At 35.7% G+C, this 26,153-nt stretch overlaps 1 protein-coding gene across 3 annotated transcripts; it reads right to left on the bottom strand.

The window, feature by feature from the left end:
• On the bottom strand, positions 1-25,971 carry smc2 (structural maintenance of chromosomes 2). 3 transcript variants are annotated; one of them, XR_015475521.1, is made up of 24 exons: positions 25,695-25,971; positions 24,810-24,959; positions 24,596-24,718; positions 23,824-23,862; positions 23,611-23,721; positions 23,481-23,525; positions 22,659-22,892; positions 19,634-19,783; positions 18,119-18,352; positions 16,046-16,205; positions 15,578-15,695; positions 15,333-15,471; positions 14,372-14,491; positions 14,074-14,278; positions 13,600-13,735; positions 13,390-13,514; positions 13,086-13,279; positions 9,046-9,189; positions 8,741-8,935; positions 8,122-8,322; positions 5,020-5,178; positions 4,057-4,283; positions 3,722-3,869; positions 1-561 (listed from the first exon to the last, which is right to left on the bottom strand). XR_015475521.1 is itself a non-coding variant. In NM_199542.3 (24 exon segments), coding segments are annotated over 24 exon segments (3,600 nt in total). In that variant the 5' UTR covers positions 25,863-25,957; the 3' UTR covers positions 6-378.
• Positions 25,972-26,153: the final 182 nt, after the last annotated feature.

The raw sequence follows: 26,153 nt of genomic DNA, 5'->3' as shown, positions 1-26,153 counted from the left end.
TTTTGGGGTTAAATTCTGAAAGCTTTATTTATAGAAAACTAGCTTGCAAAGTTTAAAAAGACTGAAAGTCATTGAACAAACAAATATACTGAAATAAAGAGAGAAAACAGAGACTCAGTACAAAACAGCAAGATTTAAAAGTAATATAGAAACTACACTCCATAATGACAGTTAAAACAGGAAGAGTTGTGTGAATACAAAAGTGTTGAGAAAAATGAAATAAGATGATTTACAGAGCTATTTCACATGCATTAGATGCACTGAATGTGTCCAAATGCTTTTAATACAAACACTTTTAAATACACCATTTTATTTTCTCAATTGAAAGTATTAAAAGCTTGATAAATCTGATTTAAACAGTGCAATAGAGAAAAGTATTTAGCTGGCCAGTATCTGCCGCTGCCGTTTGTCCTTGGCTTTCTCCTGTGTGCGCTGAGCCAAAACCTTCCCCTCGTGTGTTTGAGAAGTGCGAGTGACTGTGGAGACACCGTCCACAAATTTGGTCTTGAAGAGCACGTTTGCATTGGTGAACATTCCATCTTTCAGAGACACCACCACGAACTAAAGGAAAAAGAGGGAAATCAGACTTGTAACAAGAGACAGAAATACATGCAAAAAAATGCAATCACATATTTTGTAATTGATGAATCAGTATTTGAAAGACATGTATCTAAAGGTTGTGAATAAAAAAATAAATAAATCAATGGCAAATTTTGCATCCTAAAATGATTTTGCGGCTGCTTTTTTTATGTGGAAAATTTGCTGCAAAAATATGCATAAAATACATATGAAACAGATAAACAAAGAGAAAAACTTAAGTGTTTACCTCAACAACCTACACTCATTAGTCACTGTATTAGTTCCTCCAGTCCAACTGCTCGTTAACGCAACCTTCTAATCAGCCAATCACATGGCAGCAACTCAATGCATTTAGGCATGTAGACATGGGCTGCGTCCGAAACCGCCTACTACTCAGTAGGTACTGCATTTGAATTTAAACGTACTACTCAGCCGTTAGAAAAGTACGTTCTATACAGTATGAATGTGAAAAGTATGAAAGGAATACAGACGTACTACATCCGCCATTTTGTCATGGTCACGTGACCTACCTGCATCAGTTGCGTCGCTTTACGTCCATTCATGAATTCGCTCGCTGGGCATCATGGGATAGCGCAGCATGCATGGGATGCGCACTCCGGAATCTCGCCGGAAGTAGTAAGTCATCCCGGTACTTCTCGCATACTGATTTTCGAATTCTATGAATTCGGACATACTACGCGGCTCGCATACTGATTTTGGCGTACTAAATAGTATGGAAGTATGTGGTATCGGACGCAGCCATGGTCAAGATGATCTGCTGCAGTTTAAACTGAGCATCAGAATGGGGAAGAAAGGTGATTTACGTGACTTTGAACATAGCGTGGTTGTTGGTGCCAGACAGGCTGGTCTGAGTATTTCAAAAACTGCTGATCTACTGGGACTTTAACACACAAGCGTTTTTAGGGTTTACAGAGAACGGTAAAAAAAAAAAAAAAAAAGAAAATATCCAGTGAGCGGCAGTTCTGTGGGCGCAAATGCCTTGTTGAAGCCAGAGTTCAGAGGAGAATGGCCAGACTGGTTCGAGCTGATAAAAAGGCAACAGTAACTCAAATAACCGTTCATTACAACCAAAGTATGCAGAAGAGCATCTCTGAACGCACAACATGTCAAACCTTGAGGCAGAAGGACTACACTAGCAGAAGACCACACCGGGTGCCACTCCTCTCAGCTAAGAACAGGAAACTCAATTACTGGCCTTCACAGTCACCAGGTCTCAATCCTATAGAGCACCTTTGGGACGTGGTGGAATGAGAGATTTACATCATGGATGTGCAGCCGACAAATCTGCAGCAACTGCATGATGCTATCATATCAATATGAAACAAAATCTCTGAGGAATTTTCCAGTACCTCGTTGAATCTATGCTCCGAAGCATTAGTGCAGTTCTGATGGCAAAAGGGGGTCCACCCAGACACTAGTAAGGTGAACCTAATAAAGTGGCCGCCGAATCATATTCGATAAATGTATGAAAAACATCAGCATTAAGAAAAACCACACACATTCAAAGTAAAATATGATTTTTTTTTTTCAAATAGATATTTGTATTTGTTCATATTGTATAAGTATTGGTTAAGTCAATAATTTAATCAGCATTGAGTTTCATCATAAAACTAAATGCTTAAATGTCATTTCTAGGATATTTGGTGCAATAAATTATATTTGAATGCATTTTATGCAGTACTCTTGTGAAAATAAAACTGATTTAGATTTGTGATCAAATAAACAACTGTGCAGCAAACTGCTACTTTTGCCCAATTTGCAGCCAATGTGTAGAACTGAGCTGTTTTTTTTCCTCATGTGTATTCTCAGACATCTGAGTTATCAAAAAATTGATGCATCAACTGTAAAAATACAATTTTCTGGCACTGTGACCAGACCAGCTTAAAATAATCACACTTTACAATAAGGTTCATTAGTTATTGTTAAGTAATGCATTTACTAACATGAACAAACAATGAGCAATACATTTACTACAATATTTATTCATGTTATTAAACGTTAGTTAATGAAAATACAGTAGTTCATTGCTAGTTCATATTAACTCATGGTGCATTAACTAATGTTAACAAGCATGGACCTGAATGTTAATATTGCATTAGTAAATGTTCAATTATGATTAATAAATGCTAAACAAGTGTTGTTCATGATTAGTTCATGTTAGTAAATGCATTAACTAATGAACCTTATTGTAAAGTGTTACCCTTAAAATGTTAAAGTCAAACTGAACCAGTTGACGGTATGAGTAGCTATGTTTGCATCCTTCTGTTTTTATGCTAACTTTTTTAATAATTATAAAATTATGTTCTTATATAGGGGCAACACACAGTGGCTCAGTGGTTAGCACTGTTGCCTCACAGCAAGAAGGTCGCTGGTTTGAGTCCTGACTGGGTCATTTGGCAGTTCTATGTGGAGTTGGAATGTTCTCCCCGTGTTTGCGCAGGTTTCCTCCAGTTTCCCTCCACAGTCCAAAGACATGCTGTACAGGTAAATTTAATGAACTAAATTGGCCGTAGTTTATGAGTGTGCATGCGAGTGTGTATGGTGTTTCCCAGTAATGGTTGCAACTGGAAAGGCATCCGCAGCGTAAAACATATGCTGGATGAGTTGCCGGTTCATTTTGCTGTAGTGACCCCTAATGAATAAAGAAACTATGCCAAAGGAAAATTAATGAACGTTCTTATATAAGGAGGAGGCTCAGTTGTATCTCCTACCACAAATTCCTTTTTTGTTTTGATATTTGGCAGCAGTTTATGAGGAAGGGATTATTTTGTTTTCTTTGACTCATTGAATAGAAACTGTGTTTTATTTGCAAATTGCTTATGTGATATTCTGCACACAAGTCTGGTTCACATCTTTAGATGGAAACCTAGCTACCGTCACAGAGTGTGTACAGCTTGTGCCACATGACTTGTGAACAACTAGCTACTTAGCAAGGGATTCAATTCACACTTCCTACTCTTCAAGTGAGTCTTCAACTCTGCAGTTGTTCAAAATAAATAAAAAAGCTCCCGTCACTTTTGTGCTTGATTTTGCTTTAAACTCTGTAATGCCTGAAAACATTCAGCAACCTATGCAGTTGTTTTTTGCTTTACATAAAAAACTAAACAAAACAGTGCTTTACCTGTGAGTGTGTGAAGTGTGTCCTCAGCATCTGTCCGATGTTTTGTGTGTGTGAGAGATCGAGAGCAGCATCCACTTCATCCAGGATATAAATGGGAGCAGGTTTAAAGAGCAACATAGCTAAAATCAGAGAGAGCGCCACCAGAGACCTGAAACACACACAAATGCATCAGATGATCAATGAGCAGCATATGCACAAGAAATCATCCGTCCACCATCTCATGCTCTAATGGATCTGTGGCCCAGAAATGTTGTCCTGGAGAGCCGTAACCCAAATGGCTATTGATTTTAGGAGCGGTGTGCCACTTTTAGAAAAACAGTTGGCAAAAGGCTGACCTCTGACCCCCGCTGAGCTCTGTCAGGTTCTCTTTCCAGGTGTTCCCAAGAGCCACTTTAAACTCCAACCCGTCCAGGACACCACATCCCTCAGGTGGAGCCAAACGGGCGTTTGCCCCGGGCAGCAATGTGGAAAATATGGAGCCGAAATCCTTATTCACCTGTAAACACACAGACTCTACTGAACCTGCAACTCGATTGCTTTAGCTTGTTCCTTCTAGTAGTGACTGTAATTAATAGCCCCTTTCACACATACAGACCTTTCCGGAACGGTTGTATGTGTGAACAGGTCCTTTTTGAAAATACCGGTAAATTCGTTCTGGCTATTTTCCGGAAAGAGAAGTTGTAACATTACCGGCAATTTGCCGGAATGCTGCGCTGTGTGAACGCAGAAGGAAGATTCCCGTAATAAGCGCGTGCACGTCTAGAACTTGCTGACGTGAGACGTCTGCTTTAGCCAATCACAACAGTCAGACGCATTTACGTCCGCGCGGTTTGTGAGGATAAAAGCCTTTGAATATTTTTCCAGACACATTTAGCTGCTAGAAGTTAGTCAGATTACGTTTGTATGTTCTTCTTAATGCCAACTGTGTAAATAATCATCGATGAGATGCTTATGATAAGCCGTTGTTTGTTTACCTTCAAGCTTTGCGTGCGCATATGAGCGCCTGCACACGCAGATAATATGAACATCTCGACATGCGAAAGTGATCCTGTGAAAGTTGTTCACAATATTGATCATCCACAGAGTTTGTAATTTAGTCAAATGTTTACAAATACAAGCGCAGCCGTTTAAAGCTCACTTGTGGTGAATGATGTCAGAATTTACCGGTATTTTGGAATGGATATGTGAATGCTCTTTTCCGGAAAATTTCCGTAACGTCCTCGCCTGTGTGAACAGCGCTTTTTTGAATATACCGGTAAAGTCGTTCCGTAAATTTTCCGGATATTTACCGGTATCACTGTGTGAAAGGGGCTAATGACATGTAAAAATCTATATTTTACCTTCTGCCAGGCCACATTGAGGGCCTCATTCTTCTTCTGGTCCAACTCCTCGATCGTTTCCAAGATTTTGGCTTTATCATTCTCAACGATTCTCTTTTTCTTCTTCAGATCATTGTACTGAAAGAAGACAGACATTGTTAGCATAAACAGGGTTCAACGTTAAGGATTATTTCCACTGGCCTGACTGGACCAGTGGTTCAGATTTTTAATTGCCCTGCCAAAGTTTTCACTGGCCCCACCAAAAAAAAAAGTGAATTGCTATTTCTTAGTCACATATTTTAAATAATGTGTCAAAAATAAATTTCTGTGAATCTAGAATTTAAATATTTTAGAAATGTTAAAATATTTAGCAGTAAAATATAGCAGTATGGAAAATGTGCATGTATTTTATTGCAAAACAAAAAGTGACTGACTAAAAAAAGTGACGGCAAACTAAGTAAAATATCACTTCGTTTTTACTACACATCGTCTTGTACCCATGTCAACAGACATTTTCTATTAGCCTCATATTTTGAGGTGAAGTCAGGTTGCAGTCTCTTAGCTGTACTGGTTTTTACCAGGTTATGGGAAAAAAAAAGTGCTTAAAACATCCAATCAGATATAAGAAAACGAAAAGCAATATGGTGTTTACGACTTCACAGAGAAGGCAGCATTCAAAGACTTAAAAGAACAAATAGTTTCTTTAAGACTGTATTTGCATGCAATTGACAAATAGTAGCAGGCAAATTGAAATTTAGTGACCCGATTGGGCCAGTAACGATTCTGTCTACTGTCCCGAGCATCTCTCATACTGGCCCCTGGACATTGGGCAGTCCTTATTGTTGAACCCTGATAAAGCTGCGAGATCTGTGCTGAAAGTCCTATGGGCACTGAGCTGACATGTAGCCCACTGTACACTTTAATTGTCTCGGATACAAATCCTGGCTTGTGGACTTTTTACCGGAGTGGTCTTAAAATGATCCAAGACTTCTAGAATCTAGAACTAAAAGAGTAGGTTTTCTCTAGGTGTGTAACAGTTCACAAAATTCACGATTTGGTTCAATATGACCTTTTTGATATAGCAAAAAGATGAAAAGTTAAAACTTTAGAACAGTGGTCATCAAAATTGTTCCTGGAGGGCCGGTGTCCTCCAGATTTTAGCTCCAACCCTAATCAAACACACCTGAACCAGCTAATCATGGTCTTACTAGGTATACTTCAAACACCCAGACAGGAGGGTTGAGGCAAGTTGAAGCTAAACACTGCAGGGACACCAGCCCTCCAGGACCAGGATTGGTGACCCCTGCTTTAGAATAATGGCCCAATTTCTAACTTTAACCAAGTATGAATAATCTTGTAAAGCATGTATTAATTATAGTTCAACATTAGCTTATGCATTATTAAAATCCAAAGTTGTGCTTGTTAACATTAGCTAATGCACAGTGAGTTACCATGAACTAACATTGTTAACGTTAATGTTAAGTTAAATAAAGTTGAACAAATACTATAATAAAGGTATTATTAATTGTTTGTTCATGTAAGCAAATACAATAACTAAGTACATGACCTAATGGATCATTATATTAAAGTGTCATTTAAAGAAATTTAAATGTTGAAATATTTAATTTGTAAATAAAAATAATAAGCATGTTTGTGTTCTGGTTATAAAATGAATGTTACTAGTTATATTGCAACAAGCTTATCCAGTGTATGTCTGACGTGTTTCTTTGCGGGTGGCAGAGTCGGACCACACGTTGGCTGTTACAGATTGTTTTTTGAGCTGATTTGTTGATAATACGATTATATTTCACAGAATTCAGGCTCTTTATTTTTCAAATATGTATTTGCCAAATAACTGTGGCAAATCATTCGCTTTGTACTGCAGTGCACACCAAATTAAAACCCTCATACCGAATGATTCAATATGAATACATGTATCGTTACAGCCATAGTTTTCTCAAAAAAAAAAAAAATAAATAAATAAATAAAAATGAACAGGAAGTTGGGCCAACTATAGAATAACTTGTATCTAGGTTTACAGTATGACATGAAAGAGTCAATCAAGACCAGTCTAATGGCAAAAGGCAAGACTAATAAACAGCCACTAATATCATAAACATTTTAGATACTGATAGAAGATTTTCTGATGGATGTTCACCCCAGGATGGAGTAACACATATCCTTTTTTATGTCTTTATGATTATTATTAAAAGTTGAATGTTTAGGGGCATAGATTTTATTATGACCTTAGTATCATTGCTCTTCAGAGTAAAACTGAAATGGTATGCGTGCCATTGCTTTTTCTGGACAGCAAATGATTTGTTTCTTCAGGATCTACCAGCAAGGTCAAAGAGACCTCTTAAGTGGAACTGGACACTTGAAGGATTGGAAACAACCGTTTTTCTGAGTTTTTGGCCATTTTTTATGTTAATTATTTTTAAGTAAATTCCTTTGCATTAAAGACATACTTATTAGCAAACTGCCAGTTTGTATGTAGATTGTACCAGTTTTGATGAAGACTGCTGAGAGTACAAGAAACAGCCTTGAGTATAAAACAGATTGTACTTGGTGTGTGTGTTATTTCTACTTGTTTGTGGATCATTATCACAGGTTTGAGTTCAGCTCTAAGTGGCTGTCTCAAATTTGTATGCTTGAGATATAATAGAATAGTACACACATACATGGAAAATTTCTATCTATCTGTGTTTTAACCGATCAGGTTAAAACATCTATATTTGTGGTGCAGTTAATGACGTTATGTGAGTACAATTGTTGTTGTTCTGAGATTGTATGCAGAGCAGCCTACAAACTCTTTGCGAGTGTTGAAGCTGGCTTCTGCTATTATCAGTTAACTTTATTTAGGTGAATCTCTGACTCCGGCTCCTTTTCATCTGACAGACTGGTCATTTCAGGTTAAAACTGTCTGTTCTCCTATAGAACTGCACAACAATATGCACATATGTTGAGAAAATGTTGCATTTTAGGACAAAACTAAAAAAAAATAAAAAATAAAATAGTGTCGTTACTTTAAACTGAATCTAAAACCCTTGTTATTTTTGTACGTGAGATCAAAGTTCATACCCTCTCCTCAGCCTCGCTGAGCATGTTCATGGCCCTGCGGTTGACGTTTCTCTCCAGCTTGTCTTTAGTCTCCTCAAGCCTCTTCAGTCTCTGTCCAGCCTCTTTGGGATTGTTGGTCTTGAAGTCGTAGGCAGTGTTGGGTTGACCAAAGAGATGCTTCTCAGAAGAAATCCAGTCATTCTCTGCCAACATTCGGGCCACCTGAACACAGGCAAACATTAGACACACTCCAATATCACACTAACAAGGTTTCCATCTCTCTGTAATTAATGCACATTTTGAATTATCGGAAGAGAAACAAGGGAAAGAAATGCTGAATTTCAAATACACAATCCTTTTATGTTCAGGTGACCTGCTTCTGGACAAATAACGTTAATGTGAATAATTGGAGATGGAAACGTATTTGCTGAAGAAATAATGACATAGCAATAATTACTTTATGTTTATCTAGTTTACTGGTTGTTTACTGGGTTACCAATGCTACAATCAGCTGCTCTAACAACTTGATAAAAACACCTAATTCACCCAATTTTGTTTTTTAATCTTTTGAACTTTGAAAACATCCACTTCACATTAGGATAAACACCCATTCTCTAATGTCTCATTGATGTGCTCTGACCTTTGCTGTGGCATCAGCGCTGTCTTTCTTATGTTTGCTGATGTTGTGTTCCAGCTCTTTGATTTTGAGTTGAGCATCGTTGTTTTGCTCTCGGAGGCGGTTCGCTTCTCCGCTCTTTCCTTTAATCTCTCTCTCCTGTCCCATAATCACCTCCTTTTGCTGGGACAGTTTCTCCTGCGCAACACGCACTGCTTCCTAAACACATACAGACACACATAGTATAAAAGTCAAGAATCATGGCGCAGAAGTAAAGCATGTCACCTTTAAGCTAAGAAATGGGCTAAAGATATTCGCTATTTCTGTACCTTATTGGCTGAAACCTCTGTGGTCATGTTATCGATCTGCTCCTGTACGGCTTTGAGAGCTTCATCTACAGCCTGAATCTGCTGCTCATATCCAGCTTGCTCTCTCTTCAGCTCCTCCAGCTCCAGAGCTACTGCATCTGCTTCCTAGAGAAACAATAGAAGGAATATGATCTCAAAAACAAAAGTCTTTTATAGCCACAGAATTTCATGATTTTGCAGTCCATTATGGTGTGCATTTATTTAATTGGCAAGTTAAATACAGATGTTGTAGAATACAAGCTTGTGAAGAACACTGGACATTTTCTCATTTGGTATGAAGAAACTTTTTTTTTTTTTTTTTATAAATGTCAATAGTATTTTACCTTAACAAGAATGGTAAAACGAATGTATAGTTCTTTTTAAATGATAGTTCTTCTGTTGTATGAATATCAGAACACTGGTGCAAGATAACTCAAGAGATTATTTACGTTTGTTATATGAAAAAAAATGCAGTTGCACTCAAAGTTGAAAGCTTATGTTTCAACATTAGATTGAAAGAAAAAGCCAGCACATCCACTGCCCATAGTCTCTAAAGAAATCATGAAAGTGGTTAAAAGTTGATGAGAGGCATATTAAAACATCAGATTTAACAAGAAGAATGTGTCTCACTCATGTACTAGTGATCAAATGACCAAAACATTTAAAGAGCCCATATTATGGGTTTTTGAAAATTCCCCTCCATGTATTGTGTAACACAGCTCTAAGTGAAGTGAAGTATCCAGCTAAGGCTTAAATCTGTTAGTGTACAGTGTTTAAAACGGTTGATTTATCTAAAAAAAGAGTCGACTCATAGTGCTTCAAACGAGTCGCCTTGATACCGATTCATTAGGTGTTTCGCCATGACGTACGAACGAAACCAAGTTATTCACATGCAGATTTCAAACCTGAGGCCCCGCCCTCTGACGCAGAAACCCAGACACACACACAAACACACACCCACAAACACACACACACACACAAACATGCCGGTCGATTGAAGTCACACTGCAGATGGATATATTGAGTCTCTACCCAAACATGAAACCTCAGCATTATAGCCAAGCAGTTGGAAACTACTGGAAACTTCTGGAAACTACATGCTACAAAGAATACTTCATCAGCGTTTGTTAAAGGAAGGATCAGTAAAGAGTAACTTAATGATGGACGTCAGGATGGGTTTCTTCCAACCTTTCTCAAGTGTAAGTACGTGCGGTTAAAGTTGTTGCCTTGTTGACTAGCTTGCAAATGTATTTAGTTGTGATTTGTTACTTGTAACCGCGTGTACTGTATCAGGTTAACTGGCTATATTCTCTTATCGCGTGCAAAGTCACGTTAAAAACGCGACGCGTGCTGCGTTAACGGAGCTCCGTGGACGAGGAGTAGTGTGTGTGTCTGTGTGTGCGCGCGCTGTAGTCCGGAGGTGTGTGTGTGTGTGTGTGTGTGTGTGTGTGCGCGCGCGTTGTCGTCCGGAGCAGGGTTAAGTGCGTGTGTGTGTTTGTGCAATATGTGTGTGTGTGTGTGTGTCTGTGAAAAGAGCAGAGTGAGAAGCTAGGAGATCTCCTCAACTGCTTTTGGAGTTTTTGCTCAATAAAATAGTCAGTCGTCTGTATTTTCAAGTCCATAGTCTGTATTTACATTGACCCACTGGCAGCTAAACTCCACGCCTACACCATCGAGCGTGTATGAACTGTGATTACTTTTATATTGCTGATTAGCTGTTTGGCATTTCACTCTGACTGAAGGCAGTCGACCAATCGCGACAGACTGTCATTGGTCCAATCAGCGCAGATTAGCTTCGCGCTAAGGAGGGGTTTGGGAACAAATGAATCACTGGACGATTCATACAGGAGCCGCTGGGATAATTAGGTAAAAATAAATGCAGATTATAAAACCATGAAAGTGTTTTTTGACCTTGCATGCATATTAGACTGTTGTTGGAGACCCTTACAACCAAGATATGACCCTATTTCATGTATAATATGGGCTCTTTAATAGTAAGTGTAAACCAGGCCATAAAAGTGGACAATTAGAATAAGATTTAGGGGTCTCCTACAGCCCTCACTTTGTGGTATAAAGATTAAAGAATGGATTGTTTGTTGAAATATGTCATGTAGCTAAAGTTCTAAATGCTCTCAAAAAATGTCAAATGTCATCTGCTATAGGGAGTTGTTGTTTTTTTAAAGACACATACTCCTTTTATTGTTTCATATTTATAAAGGCTCTGAAATAGTTATTTTTAGAAACGAGTTTCCTCCTTAAGAAATAGTGTATAAATTGCTAGCCTCTTCCTGTTTTTCTTTTGTTCAAGGTTACATTACATATCTGCAATGTTGTATCCTTGTCAAGGTGTAAACAAATTATGCCTTTTATGCACAGAATGAGAAACACTTTTGTTCTAATGCAAAACAAATTGCAAACACAAGCTTAAAAAGACTGAAGATTTGGGATATGATTATATTCTGAAAACTATATTCTGACTATGTTCATTATATTCTGATTACTGAGAGGGACTGAAAAAAAATTCAATCTTATGGCTTTTTCAGAATCTTGTGCATTGTGTTTTTTGTTTGTTTGTTTCATTTAATGTAAGGTTTGGATCAAGGAGGTGTTCTCAACCCATGCAAAACATTTGACTCTTTGGTTGAGGGGAGAAAACATGAGTAACATTTGAACAAACTACAGCAAAAGTTTGTTTCAGAACAAAGAAAAAATCCACAAGTTTAAATCATCCCTTATTTAACCTAAATAAACAAATTGCCTCTTAAATAAACAGCTTCAGTCCCTTTCAACATCAAAAAATACCTTATGTTCTAGAGCTGTGAAACATATACTGGTCTCACGGTTCAGTTCGGTTACGATTATCATGACATCGATTCGGTTCAATTCGATATCTCGGTGCATCGACGATGCTTTCCATACACAGTGTTGTATTTTGGGGGGTGGCTATAACAAGCTGCCTGTATAAACACACGGACACATAGCACCACACTGTCTCTCATTCACACACATACACAAACTGACAGCACCAAACACACACACACACACACACACACACACACACACACACACACACACACACACACACACACACACACACACACACACACACACACACACACACACACACACACACACACACACACACACACACACACACACACACACACACACACACACACACACACACACACACACACACACACACACACACACACACACAACCGTCGCTTGGGAGCGATGTTGTGAGACCGCCCACTCCTGTTAAAAATACACCAGAGTTACCGACCGATCCCGTACTTTATTAGAAATTTGTTCCCATGCTGCATGAAATCTGGTCGGGTCCCGCAACAATGCACAGGTACAGCTGCTGGAATGCATACAGCCGAGAGGAAAAGAGAGGGGAGGAAAAGTCACGCTAGCAGGTGAAATGGGCCACATTGAGAGAGAGAAAGAAATGGAGAGAGAAATGGAGTTCACTTTCATAACCTCAATCAAAGAGAAATAGGGGCTTCTGTTGGAAGTGTCAGTAAAAGACTGTCCAAAAATCACACACACGCAGTGAAATTGTGCAGTGTCTGCGTTTTTTTTTTTTCTTTATAATTATTTTTTAAGGGGGTTTCACCTTTATTTTGATAGGATAGTAGAGAATTCAGACAGGAAAGCACTGGGAGCAGAGAGAGGGAAAGAATCGGCAAAGGACCTCGAGACGGGAATCGAACCCGGGTCGCCACGAGCACACTGGTGCTATATGTCAGCGCGCAGTACCACTAGGCTACCGACGCCGACCAGTGTCTGCATTTTTAAGTAGTTGGCGCCTGGAGTATTTTAAAAACTGCCAATCGCCTCCCTCGCAACAGAGCGCATATGAGGTAAATGACGTCAGTACATAATAACCGGTTATGATTATTACTAAACTGAAACTGAATCCGCGTCTGCATCACAGTGCACCGAAGAAACAATTAATTTTGACACCCCTATTATGTTCCCATGAAAACACGGCTATAATATTGTCAATAAAGTACCTGCTGCTTCTCTTTCAGTCTCTTGCTGAAGGCGTCTGCTTTGCTCTTGGCTTGATTGAGTTTCTGCTGGGCCGCTTTCAGTTCTTTCTCTCTTTCTGCGGCAGCATTTTTCATCTTGTTCTCCAGAACGTTGTATTTCTCCTCTGCCTTCTTTTGAACCTCCTTAGTCTTCTGTAGAGTGTCCTCACACTCCTCTAAACAAAGAGAGCACCAAAACAGTACATTTGATAAAACTGTACAGGGTTCTGGTTTCAGGAAGAGAACTAGCATCATTTCAGCACAAAGTTTTTTTTTTTTTGATTACCGATGGTCTTGCGCAGGTTCTCCAACTCCTCCTGTTGTTTGTGGAAGGAGCTCTGCTGAAGCTTGGTCTCCAGGATCCGAGCCTCTTCAGTCTTCAGGTCCAGCTGCTGCTTCAGCTGACGATATCTAATTTTGAACAAAACAAACTTTAATGTTCTTCTGATTGATCAGTGTAGATGTTTGAGAGGTGATCTATTGGTCAGAGACTCACTTCTCCGCTGTTCCCTTGAGGCCGCTGAGCTCTGACTCAACTGCACTAAGTTCTGCCTCTTTATTCCTCAGACTGTCCTGAATGTCTTTCACCTCAGCCAGTTTGGAAAGGACAGAGGCTGTCTGAGCACGAGCACCTACACACAAAAATGTTATAGTTAGAGAACATGGCATTCTATTGTGCTTTAGAAATGTATTAGAACAGTTTAATTTTCACATATTGTTACTTTAACCATTCTATTAATTAAAATGTACACATTCCCTCAAAAAATATGATGGAGATAAATTATTTTTGATGAATAAAAATAAAAATATGCAGCCTTGGTGAGAAGAAAAGACTTTAACAAAAAAATCGTAATCTAATCGATAATATATTCAAAAACGTTAAGTGTATATCTCAGAACAAACTACATAGGGTGTGAAGACTTTTGCAAGGGTCTTTATCTCATGTAGTTGCAGACACACATATACAAACCTCCAGTCAATGTTCCCTGAGGATCGAATACGTCTCCTCCGAGCGTAACTGTTTTGGTGCTCACACCTTTGTCAAAAGCAACTTTTTTAGCATTGTCCAAACTGTCACACACCAGCGTAGTTCCAAAAACATACTCCATGGCCTTCCTCAACTCTGATTCATAACCTACCAAAGACAGAGCTGTGTGCACATTATCTGGCCCAACCTGAAACACAGAACAAATAGGTTTCCATTAATGGGTTAGAAAGACACTGGGAATATTTCAAATAAATCTATTAAAATCAACACCAGTCCTCACCAATTTCTTAGCAGTGCGCACTACGTTATCATTGAGTGTACGCGCTGAGATTTTGTTCAGCGGGATGATGGTGTATCTTCGCCTCAGTTCACCTTTTTCCAGAAGCTTTTTTCCAGTAACCTTCAATTTGAAAACATTTAAGACATGTTTAAAATTAAAATACTTAATATAGATAAGTTACTGTTTAAAAGTGTGTGATGATTTTTTTAATCCACAAAGTATGCTTTAAAAAGTCGATTAAAACTACAATGAAACAGTAATATTGTGACTTTTAAACTTTTATTTGAATATAGTTAAGACAAGTAGTGGCGGCAAAACTGATTTTGATGCTCAAGGAATGTTTCTATAAATGTTTACGAAACTACTGCTTTAAATTTGTGGAGACCGTGACAGCATTTAGAGTATTATTCAAAAGTACGCTATAAATGATGATGAAGATGTATTTTTTTATTTAATACCATGTCAACAACAAGGCTATTTTCATGGCAAAAACATTTCATTAATTAATATACAATTAAAAACAATAAACACATGAATAAAAAAATTAAATACAATTTGTAACGTTTATACATGATAAAAATTCTAAAAATGTATTATTGGTGACAGTTTTCTAAATATCTCTTAAACTTTGGTGAACTTTCTTTTTGGTAAAAATCACTTGATCAAGCCTAGTCTTATAATGTATTAAAACTCTATTTAAAATTTCAGATTGTAATTCACACAATTTATTATTTTTCCATTTCAAACGTAACTATTATAGTGAGAATTCTTTGAAATTAGAAGATAAGTCTTTGAAATTATTATGAATGCCTTTTCTGTCACTTTTGGTCAATTTAATTCATTAATGAATTAAAATTTTAAAAAGATTAAACCCAAAACATTTGAACAGTTGTTCAATGTATATTAAAAAACAGATCTAATCAACAGCTACACCTCAATGCTTCATAAAAGTACGTCTCACCTCATTGTCGACCACAACATTATAGAGTCGTCCGCCTGCCACCACTTCCAGAGCCGTAGCGTTTGACACATCAGTCACGGTGAAAAGATTAGCCACCAAACCCTTCACCTTACTTCGCTCCCAGTTCCTTTCAGGGTCCCTGAATCAAAACAAACAGTACCACTGGATTAAGTTTCACACATTAAAGCTAAATGAAGTCTATAATTGACACACTGTCTAGATGAAAACATCTTGCAAGTCCTCACGTGTATTCAAAGCGCAGGTTGGGGAATTGGCCCATGAGGGACTCATAAGCTTCTCTGAGCTGAATGACTTCCCGTGAAAACTGCCTTTTCTTCTCCAACAGACACTCCTCTCGTCCATCTGAGAGAAAAAAAGAAAAAAAAAGAAGAAAAAAAAAACACAGAGTCAGTGGTTTAGACTGCATAAATAAATTCATGTATAATCTAGGCATAAGACTATAACCAGTTTCAAGGTTTACCGCAGTTATACCATTTCTGCAGTATTTGATGTTGAAGATTTTTTTAAAACTAATAAAGAGAGCAGAAGTCAATGATTTATTTTAATTATTTAGCCTGACATGTATACTAGACATTTAAAGAGAACATATTTAAGAGCAGTAATTACAATACTGTGATATTTCTATTCAAGGTTATCACATCTTCAGAAACGTATACTGACCTATGCCTAGTATAATCACATTCAATATGTACCTTCATAGTTGAGTTTCTTCATTTCAGCCTGTAGCTTTTCTATGCATTTGTTCACAGCCTCAAATGTGTCCTGATCTTTTTTGTAGCCACTGTCCATCTTCTTGACCTGAGCCTGCTTAGTCTTCAGCTCCTGCTGAGCATGTTTCAGCTTCATCTGAGCCTAAGAGACAGAACATTTAAAAAGTTTAACATCATTCTTTAATGCAAAACACATACAGCATAAGACACTGTTATGCTGACAGAAAACACATTAAAGAAACGTAACTGCGCATTACTAGGGCTGGGTGATTTAGCCTAAAAATTAAATATCAATTAATTGAACATTTTAACTCGATTACGATTAATGAACAATTATATTATTATTATCTCAGAGATCACTGACAGGTTTTTAACAGTAAATATGCTCACATATTACAAGTGAGATTTCTGAATGAAGGGTGCATTACTTGATTTTAAAATAATTGAAGAAAAAACACTATTTACTATCTATGATTATTTATTGAACGTCAATGCTGAATGACTGAAATTATAGCACACATTGCCTAAAACAGTCATCTTTGTCTTATATAAAAAAAGTGAAAATAAATAACTTGCATTTTTGGAAACAAAATAAAATATTTTGAATGTTTTCATATTAAAAGTAGAAAATTAAACCTTCTAAATAAAGTAACTCTTGCATATCCTGTAAATATTATTTAAAACAGTGTATTTCTTGCATCTTCTATTAACAAATGTTTTAATTAAAAAAATTATTTTAATGTAATGGAAAGTATGGCGTCTCAACAATGAATCTCTGGCGCAGCTTCGTCAACCATTAATGTAGCAAAAGAAACCCAATAATAACAAACAGAGCAGGGTCATATGACTCCACATGCAGTAAGGCAAGTAATTAAAAACAATTTGACCTGGAAAAATAAGATTGGTTATTGGTTCTGAATGTCGATTTCAATTACTTTTCGATTAATCACCTATCCCTATGTATTACTATTACAAAAAAATAAATCAATGCAATGTTTCAAATAGATCCTGTTCTTTTGAGCTTTCTATTCATCAAATTGAGGTAAATTGTTGTAACCATTTAAACACCATTTAACACTAAACGTTTTATTATATTGTATTTTTTTATTTAAAGCCATGTGAGCATCTCAGGCAATTTTTAAGGCAAAACAATTACGAAAATGCTAATATAATAAAGAAACAAAAGTTATATGATTTTTTTACTTTATGTCTTTTTAACTTTTATTGTAAAACAATGTCTGGCAAAAAAAAATAAAAATACTTAACTTCGTCCTAATGGGTTTACTTTTAGTAAATACCACTCAAAATAAATATTTTTTGAGCATCAAATCTGAATATTAAAAGATGCTTTCTTGAATTTAGCAAAATTCAGCTCTGCCATAACAAAAATAAAAGGATGCTCTCTTAAAATAAAATGTACAGTTTAGACAATATTTTAAATTGCAACATAAAAAAAAAAAAAAAAAACTTCTGACAAAATAAATAAATAAAACCTCATCATTGCCCAAACGCTTAAACAGTAGACTCACAATATTCATAAAGTTGAGGGTAGTCTAGAGACATTATTGATTTTAGTAACAGACAGTAAACAATACTTATATTACAATAGTAATAGTATGCTCAGTGAACAGTTATTGAGGTATATACTGTGGACAAAAATATTTGATCAATGTGAACATTGGCTGCATTTTACTCCAGTTTTTTTATGCCTTTTTACCCGCTAAATTCACTCTGTCTTGTTTCCTCGAATACATGTCATTGATTACTTGACAGAAGTGCCCACTACTGGCAGAACATCTAAATGAGTTTAAATGAAACGCCCCAAATCCTTGAGCAGTTGCAGCTGCATTGCATTCTGGTACATATAGGTGCTGGGGTGGACAAATAAATTCAAGAGTATGTCCATGTAATCTACCCTCATTCACTTGATGAAGTGAAACGCACTTTAAAATGGCAGTGAGGGATCCCCATAGGGAACAAGAAAAGGGAAGTTTGGAAGTGTGTTACTAAAAGTGCAGTGGAATGCAGCCAGTGTTGACGGTTTCTAAAGGTCACCTGTTTGGCCTCTGTCTCAGCTTTACTGATGTCATTCTTGCAGGTCATCATCTGGCCACTAAGTGTGGCTTCAGCTCCATCCTCATTGGCAGAGAGACCAGCTGACACTGCCTTGAAATGCTGCTGTGCTGCTTCCAGCGCTTCTGCGTCCTTCTGGCCCTCTTCCTTCACTGCCTTCAGACGCTCTACTGCTTTAGCAACCTCGGCCTCCTTAGCGGACATCACCTTCTTATCCTAGTGCAAACAAAGTACACGTTTAAATTAACACTTCCTTAAAATCAATACACCAATTTTAAACAATTTATTAAAATAGTTTTTAAAAATATATTTATTAAATTTTAATTTCCATGTTGAATCCATTTCATAGTATATACAGGAATCAAAGAGTGAAATTCAATACCTTTTAAGACCTTTTTAAGACTCTTTGTACACTTTAAGACCTTAATACCACTTTTCAATCGGAAACACTGGTGAGATTTTAACTTGCAGCATATTTACTAAATATTTATGTAAGAAATTAATCCAAAACTAAACCATTATTGATATACTGAATAAAAATCTATTAAATCTAGCTAATTCAGCAGGTTGGCGAATATAGAACTACAGAAATAATGTTGTTGGCTTGATTACTGCAGTAAACAAAGCAGCAAAATGTTAAATCTAACAAGATTTTATTGATTTCATAAACTACACAGCATCCTGATATTCGCTGATTTAATTCAGGCAAACTTTAGCATACAACCATACATTGCATAAACAAAAATTATAAAATGTAATACTTTGCAAAATAGCATTTAAGACTTAATACTTTATATAAGGGGCTTAAATTTCTTTACATTTTTAAATATCAATTAAAGTATTTTAAACATCCAACACTTAAAAGGCAAGACATTAGATAAATAGGGTAAATATAAATTAAGAGTTCCCTAGTTGACTTAATACATTAAAAATTGTAAATATTTGGTAATAATTAGGTTATTATTTCATTATAAGTTCTAATTTGCATACATTTCTTGTTCAACATCAAGTAAAAAATTTGGTTTCATTTTCTTTTGACATATTACAAATCAAAGGCTTTTAAAGAGGGTGCTTTGAGCATCTATTTTTACTCACTGCATAATTCAACAAGTACCATAAACTGCCAGAAAAATAAAGTAGAATAAAATGTACAAACCTATAGAACAACCCACAGAATACAGATATGAATAAAACATTTGGTGTAAGTGCTATTAGGAGATGAAGGAGATTTATGTCTAAGAGAGTGAAGTAGTAAAAATATATATTGCAACTGAAATCTACAGACACAAACAGACACAATGTGTGAGACGACAAACAAGAATTGTATGCATCTTCAATATATCTCTTTTGGGTTCAACAGAACAAATAAAACTCAAATATTTGGAACCACTTGAGTAAATTTCCATTTTTGGGTGAACTACCTTTAAGTCAAAGAGTGGAAAACCAAAAAGCAAATACAAAAGCCCAATTTGAGTAAAAGACAGCATCATCTCATACCTCCTCCATGTTTTTGACCAGCTCTTTCCTCTTCTTGGTCTCATCTTTCAGGTTTTGCTTCTTCAGATCCAGGGCACTTTGGGCCTTGGTGTCCACTCTCTGTGCTTCAGACAAGGTCTCTTCCAGCGTCCTCAATACCCCCCCAACCTCCTGGAGAGAAAGAGAGACAGACACAGAAATGAGACGAGCTAATGGAGTACAACAGGAGACAGAAATATTCAATCAATCAACCGCACACTTTTCTAACAGGTATCAATTTGCATCATTAAAAATTCACAAATCTTTTCCCGTACAATGATTTTAATACTTTTGCCAGTCCATTACCCACCATCCCATCCTCTATTACAGACCTCCAGTCTCCACAAAACAAGTACTCGATTACCAAACCTGTTCAAGTAAAAGAAACCCAAACTATTTAAATTCGAGGTCACCCCACCGCAGACTGCGGTCCAGATTTGGACCTTGAATGAGTTTAATCAGAACCACAAATCATTTTGAATAAATTAAAGACAGTTTTCCTCTCTGCATAGAACATTTTGACAGTTGACACAACTAAAGCTACACTACAGATGCAGCCGCAATAACTTACAACACAAAATTTCAAGATGAAAAAATTATACATGCAAAAAAATAACCATGATAACAATTACTATTTCTAATTAATAAACGTTTTATATAATCTGAGTTAATTATACAATACATATTGCTAGATTAAAGGAAACATTATCAGATTTTTTTAATCACTGCATTTCAGATAACTCACGATTAAAATAGTAAGTGTAGTCATATACTGTTTACATGTTTGAATGGTACAGTTGTGAATACACTTATATTCAGAACTATAATGTATTGCATTTTTTATTTAATGCCATGTCAGTGACCAAGGCTATTTTCATGGGAGGAACATTTCAATAAATATACAATTAAAAATCAATAAGGAATACATCAATTAAATAAGTTTTTTAGTGTTATTACATAATAAAAATATTAAAATCTTTTTTGTTGTCACTTTGCTAAAAATGTCCTTATGAGAGTTCAATTCATTTAAAAGTCTTCTGGAATCAGTAAAAGCAGGACAGTCCAGAAAAATGTGTTTTATAGTAAGGGGAGTCGTGCAGCACAAACACAGAGTAGGGATTTCACATTGGAGCAAAAAACATGGGTTATTCTTGTATTGTGTCTGGTAAAAATCACCTGATCAAATCTAGTCTTAAAATGTCTTAACAATCTGTGAGATTTCAGGTTGAATTTTATGTAATGTATAATTTTCTAATGCATCCCGTCTTCTTGCCACTTGTTTGAAATGTAAACATTGATAAAAGGTCTCATCTCTGATGGAGGAATTTGACATTTGTTCACCACTTGTTTCAATTCAGAACTATAAGATGAATTGTGAATACACTTTGATTTAGCAGTTTGTAAGTCTTTTAAGGTTGCGTATCTAATAAAATAATACCATAAAAGCAGCACTGTGAAATACAGGTTTTAAAAAGATGTTTATTCTTGTTATAGCAAAGCTGAATTCATGAGTTGAGTTCAATGTCATGTGATCTTCAGAAATCATTATAAAATGCTCAATTGATTGGCTTAATATTATCAAAGCTGACAACAGTTATGCCATTTTTGAGTGAAAACTGTGATATACTGTTTCTAAAGAGAAAGTTGAAAAGCACAACATTTACAGTTGAAGTCAGAATTGTACTCCCAAAATTATTAGCCTCCCCGTCTCTATTTTCCCCCAATTTCTGTTTAAAGGAGAAGATTTTTTCAACACATTACTAAACACAATAGTTTTGATAACTCATTTCTAATAACAGATTTATTTTATCTTTGCCATGATGACAGTAAATAATATTTGACTAGATATTTTTCAAGGCACTTCTATACAGCTTAAAGTGACATTTAAAGGCTTAACTAGGTTAATTAGGCAGGTTTGGGTAATAAGGCAAGTTATTGTATAATGATTGTATATCGAAAAAATATATAGCTCAAAGGGGCTCTTAATTTTGACCTTAAAATGGTTTCTAAAAAAAGTAAAACTGCTTTTATTCTAGCCGAAATAAAACAATATAAAAAAATCTAAATTTCATTGCTCTGTTAAACATTATTTAGAAAACATTTTAAAAAGAAATAATAATAATTCTGACTTCAACTGTATTTTACACAGAATTTTTCTGTGTAACAGTATAAATGAGTTTAATGCACTGGTGCGGATTAAAATATTTAACTAAACCATTTTTTTAATAGTAGGTAGCATATCTGTTCTTAAGAAAGACATGTTTTGAAAAACTTATCATTAGAAATTTGAAAGAAAACAACAACAACAATAACAAAAGTGGTGTCCTTTTATAAATTATCTTTAAAACTATGTATAAACACAAGGACAATTTGTATTCTTAGTGATCTGATGAAAGTGTGCTTTTCTTTGTTTCTCTGTACTCCTTTTCTCTTACATGCACTATCTTTGCATATTTGTGATGGTAAAATATATTGTGATGTAAATATCATTACACAATATGTAAATAGAATATTTTACAGAAAAAAAATATTTGCATTTGAACTTTGGAAAAAAAAGATTTGCATTTTTTTAAATCGAATAATTAATAATAATTAAAAGTCTTAGTAGATTATAAGAGGCGGAAATTAGCTTAGCAAATAAAATCTGATAGCAATTTAAATGAATCACTGAAACAACATCCAGGTGGCATCATCAGTGGTGCACACTGGTGGTGGATGAGGAGATTCCCTCAATGTGTAAAATGCTTTAAGTGTCCAGAAAAGTGCTATATACAAGTAAGGAATTATTATAATTAACATTTTTTATTTATTTTGCCAAAAACGGAGCAATCTGCTCAGTTTTTATAATAAGTAATCCATAAGTGAGCCCTTGTTCTCCTTGGGCCTGCCCCCCACTACTCTGATGGACTTTGTTAGACAGGAATTGCCCCCTTAATGAATATTCCCAATGAATGCACTATTAATTCCTGCCCTTGTTTTTAGATCTGGATGTTTGTTCTCCACTCACCTTGTCTCTCCTGCGCTCCAGCTCCTGTATCTCTGCACTGAGCTCCTTCACTTTGGCCTCATTCTGTTTCATGTTCTCCTGCAGCTTTGCGATGGAGCTCTGCATCTCTTGCAGTTCTTCATTAGACTTCAGCTTGGTTTCCTCGGCACACACAAACAGGTACGCCACGTACAGCCGACTCAGGTGTTCAATCTCTCGCATGAGCTTCTGGTACTCCAGATAGGATGCACGTTCCTGAGAAGAAGCAAATGAGAGCAATACACTTTACTATATTTTTTAAGGTAACTGGTTGCAAAACTTTTATATACGGTCTGATTTTAAACAAACCAATTAAGTTAAACATTTCTAAATTTAATTTGTTTAAATTCAGCCCAAATAAATGGTTTGCAACCAACTACCTTAAAAAAAAATGTGTAAATCCAGTGAATCATTTTTTTGAGTGTAGGACAAGGCAAAAGGATGAGTATATATTGAGTCCTGTGTACTCTGTCTGCAGTAAGGAACTGATGCTGTTAGAAAACGCTTTTCAAAGCAGCACATAAAGGCACACAGTAATGTATAGCCTTTAGATTACATTATTTATTATTTAGCTACTTTATTATTAATATATCAAAGGTATAAATAAATAATATATGGTTTTAATCTAATCTACACAAATACTTTAAATTATAGATATGTTATTTATTATTAATCTGTTATTCATTCATACGTTTTTTGAGGGGGGTTTGACAGTAAAAAGTAAATGTGCTAACACCATGCTAATACCATTATTTTACAATGAACTACACCTAAAAGAAAAATTAAAAAAAATTAAATGCCTACCTCCTTCAGTTTCTCCATAGCAGGGGTGATCTCCTCATCTAGGATCTGTCCCACACCCACAGAGACATATTAGGATTACATTTTCAAAAGATTAAATTGTTGTTAAACATTAATATTTAAATGTACGTACAGTCTGAATTTCTTTGAGCTTGGCATCTTTCTTCTCAATAGTTTTCTGAGCACTGATCTTCTTACATTCGTACATCCTTGTACCTGCTGCCTCCTCAATCATGGCCAAAATCTAAAAATGGAAAAAATAGGAAATTAACATCTTGGTATCGTTTTTTTTTTTTTGTTTGTTTAATCAAACTGACTATTCCTTTTTATTTAAATGATCTCTTACCTCAGGAGGCTTCATGTTTAAAACCTTGGTGATTCTCCCCTGGAATAAACAGGTAAAAATAATGAAATTGCTCTGTTTTGAGATATGCAAATCCAAAATAAGGGTACAATATTAAGGATTCAATAGCCATTCAAATGGAATTTGCTATATTATGCAGCATTGCAATATTTAGCAAATTTTGGATGAAAATATTAAGAGGTAATTTACACCAAATCAAACAATGATGTGAACTAGTTTCTGTGAATATGAAAACACAAAGACTTCATATTGAATGTTCTAAACCTCCCTGTCAATAAGTTTTGCACAATTTGAGAAATAGCTAAACCTAATCTATGTGTTGTTTTTTTTTTTTTTTTTAATATGTAGGCTTTGTTAAACTCTTAATAAACTGTTGTAAATCACTTGCAAGATTTTAATTCAAAATGCTTTTTAAGTTACATACGATTAATAATTAACTATTAAACCAGTGTAAAGAAATATTAAACACACAAAAACAGAATCTAAAAAAAAAAAATAAATTAAACACATATATATATTATTCCTGGGACCACAGGCCCAAAAAGATTTATAAAAACATTGAGAACTTAAAATTCACTATATTATTTTCACCTATATAAAACAAACTTATATCAAATAAAATCTGAATTTTGCAGGGGAAAAAAAATTGTAAAAAAGTTTTTAAAGCATTATTTCATAAATGTGATAATAATAATTATAACAATAATAATTGTAGAATATTATGAGGCCATATAACTTCTCTTATGATGATTACCTGCATGATGAGAAAGTGAGGGTTGTTGACATTCAAGCCAACTGAACAAAACAAATCCTGGACACGCAGGTTGTTCGCATTTACGCCGTTGATGAGGTACTTGTTGCGACCACCTATGACCACCTGCACAACACAAATAACATCTTCACATTCTCATTCTTAAAGGTGAGCTGCTATCTTATAGTGAAAATGGCACTGATTTTAGGTCATCTACCTGTCGTGTGATGGTAATCTCATCATGCGTCTCAAACCCAAGTGGACTCTGTTTCTTATTGGAGTTGTCAAAAGTGATGGACACTGTTGCCTTGGTGATCCCAGCCAGGCCATTTTTGTAAACCAGATCTTGGAGATTTGTGGCACGAACCTACAAAACAAGCAGCTTTAGCTTTAAAAGTCGTACTATGTATTTCTATTATACTGATCACATCTTTTGTTTAAGTTTAAGTTATAAATATATAATATTCACTAATATTTTGTTTGCCTTTTGTTGTCATCATACAATTAATTAACAACATATGTGACCCTGGAGCACAAAATTAGTCTTATATCACAAGAAGGCTATATTTTGGCCGTAGCCAAAAATACACTGTATAGGTGAAAATTATTGATTATTCTTGCATGCCAAAATTACTGGTAATGTTATATTAAATAAAGACCATGTTTAGTGAAGACATTTGGTAATTTTCCTACGGTAAAAACTCAATTTCTGATTAATAATGCCCTTTGCAAACCTAATATGGAAAACTTCAAAGGCGTTTTTCTTAGCATTTTTTATTTATTTTAGATTTCAGATTTTCAAATAACTTCCAGTTGTATGCATCTCGACTAAATGTGGCCCTATCGTAATAAAGTAACGTTATACATTAGTGGAAAGATTGTTTATTTAGGTTTAAGATACAAAAAAATGCACGTATCTCTAGTTTTGTGGTAACTTACAGGGTCACATATAACAATGAAAATGATTGTATTTCGTTTTTCTGCAAACAAAAATAAACAACGTTAAGCTAAACAACAATCAAAATAACGCAGTCACAGCTTAAAAACGGATTTATACACATTGCTAAGTTCTGATAATAAATAAGCATGTTTAAACCCTCACCTGGGAAAGGTTCGAAATCCCCAGCAAAAAGCAGATGGAGTCGAGTATATTTGACTTTCCGCTGCCGTTCAGTCCAGTGATGGCGTTAAAAAACGGATCAAATCCGTTAATCTCTGTCCTTTCGGCGTAGGACTTGAAGCCCTCTAGTACAATCGACTTTATGTACATTTTATCGAAATGATATGAGTAAAATCCACTAACAACGCTTGATGAAAACAACCTCCAAAAGCCCCGGCGTTGCTTTCAGTTCAACCATCTAAACTTGAAATTTGGCGCCAGGCGCGTTTCCGCTCCGCCGTTCAAAAAAACAGAACAGATTTCAAATTCCAGTAAAATCACAAGCAATGAATTTCACTAGAAGCCTGGATATATTTAGACAAAATCTAAGTTTATTTGGTAAAGATTTACAGTCATTACAAGCAACGCTTTGCTGTCAGAAGTGAAATAAATGTACAACAT

The sequence above is a fragment of the Danio rerio genome, chromosome 1 (assembly GCF_052040795.2).
Source record: "Danio rerio strain M-AB ecotype USA chromosome 1, GRCz13ab, whole genome shotgun sequence".
Classification (NCBI taxonomy): domain Eukaryota; kingdom Metazoa; phylum Chordata; class Actinopteri; order Cypriniformes; family Danionidae; genus Danio; species Danio rerio.
Note: the sequence above shows the minus strand (reverse complement) of the source record. Positions and strands in the feature narration are given on the sequence as shown.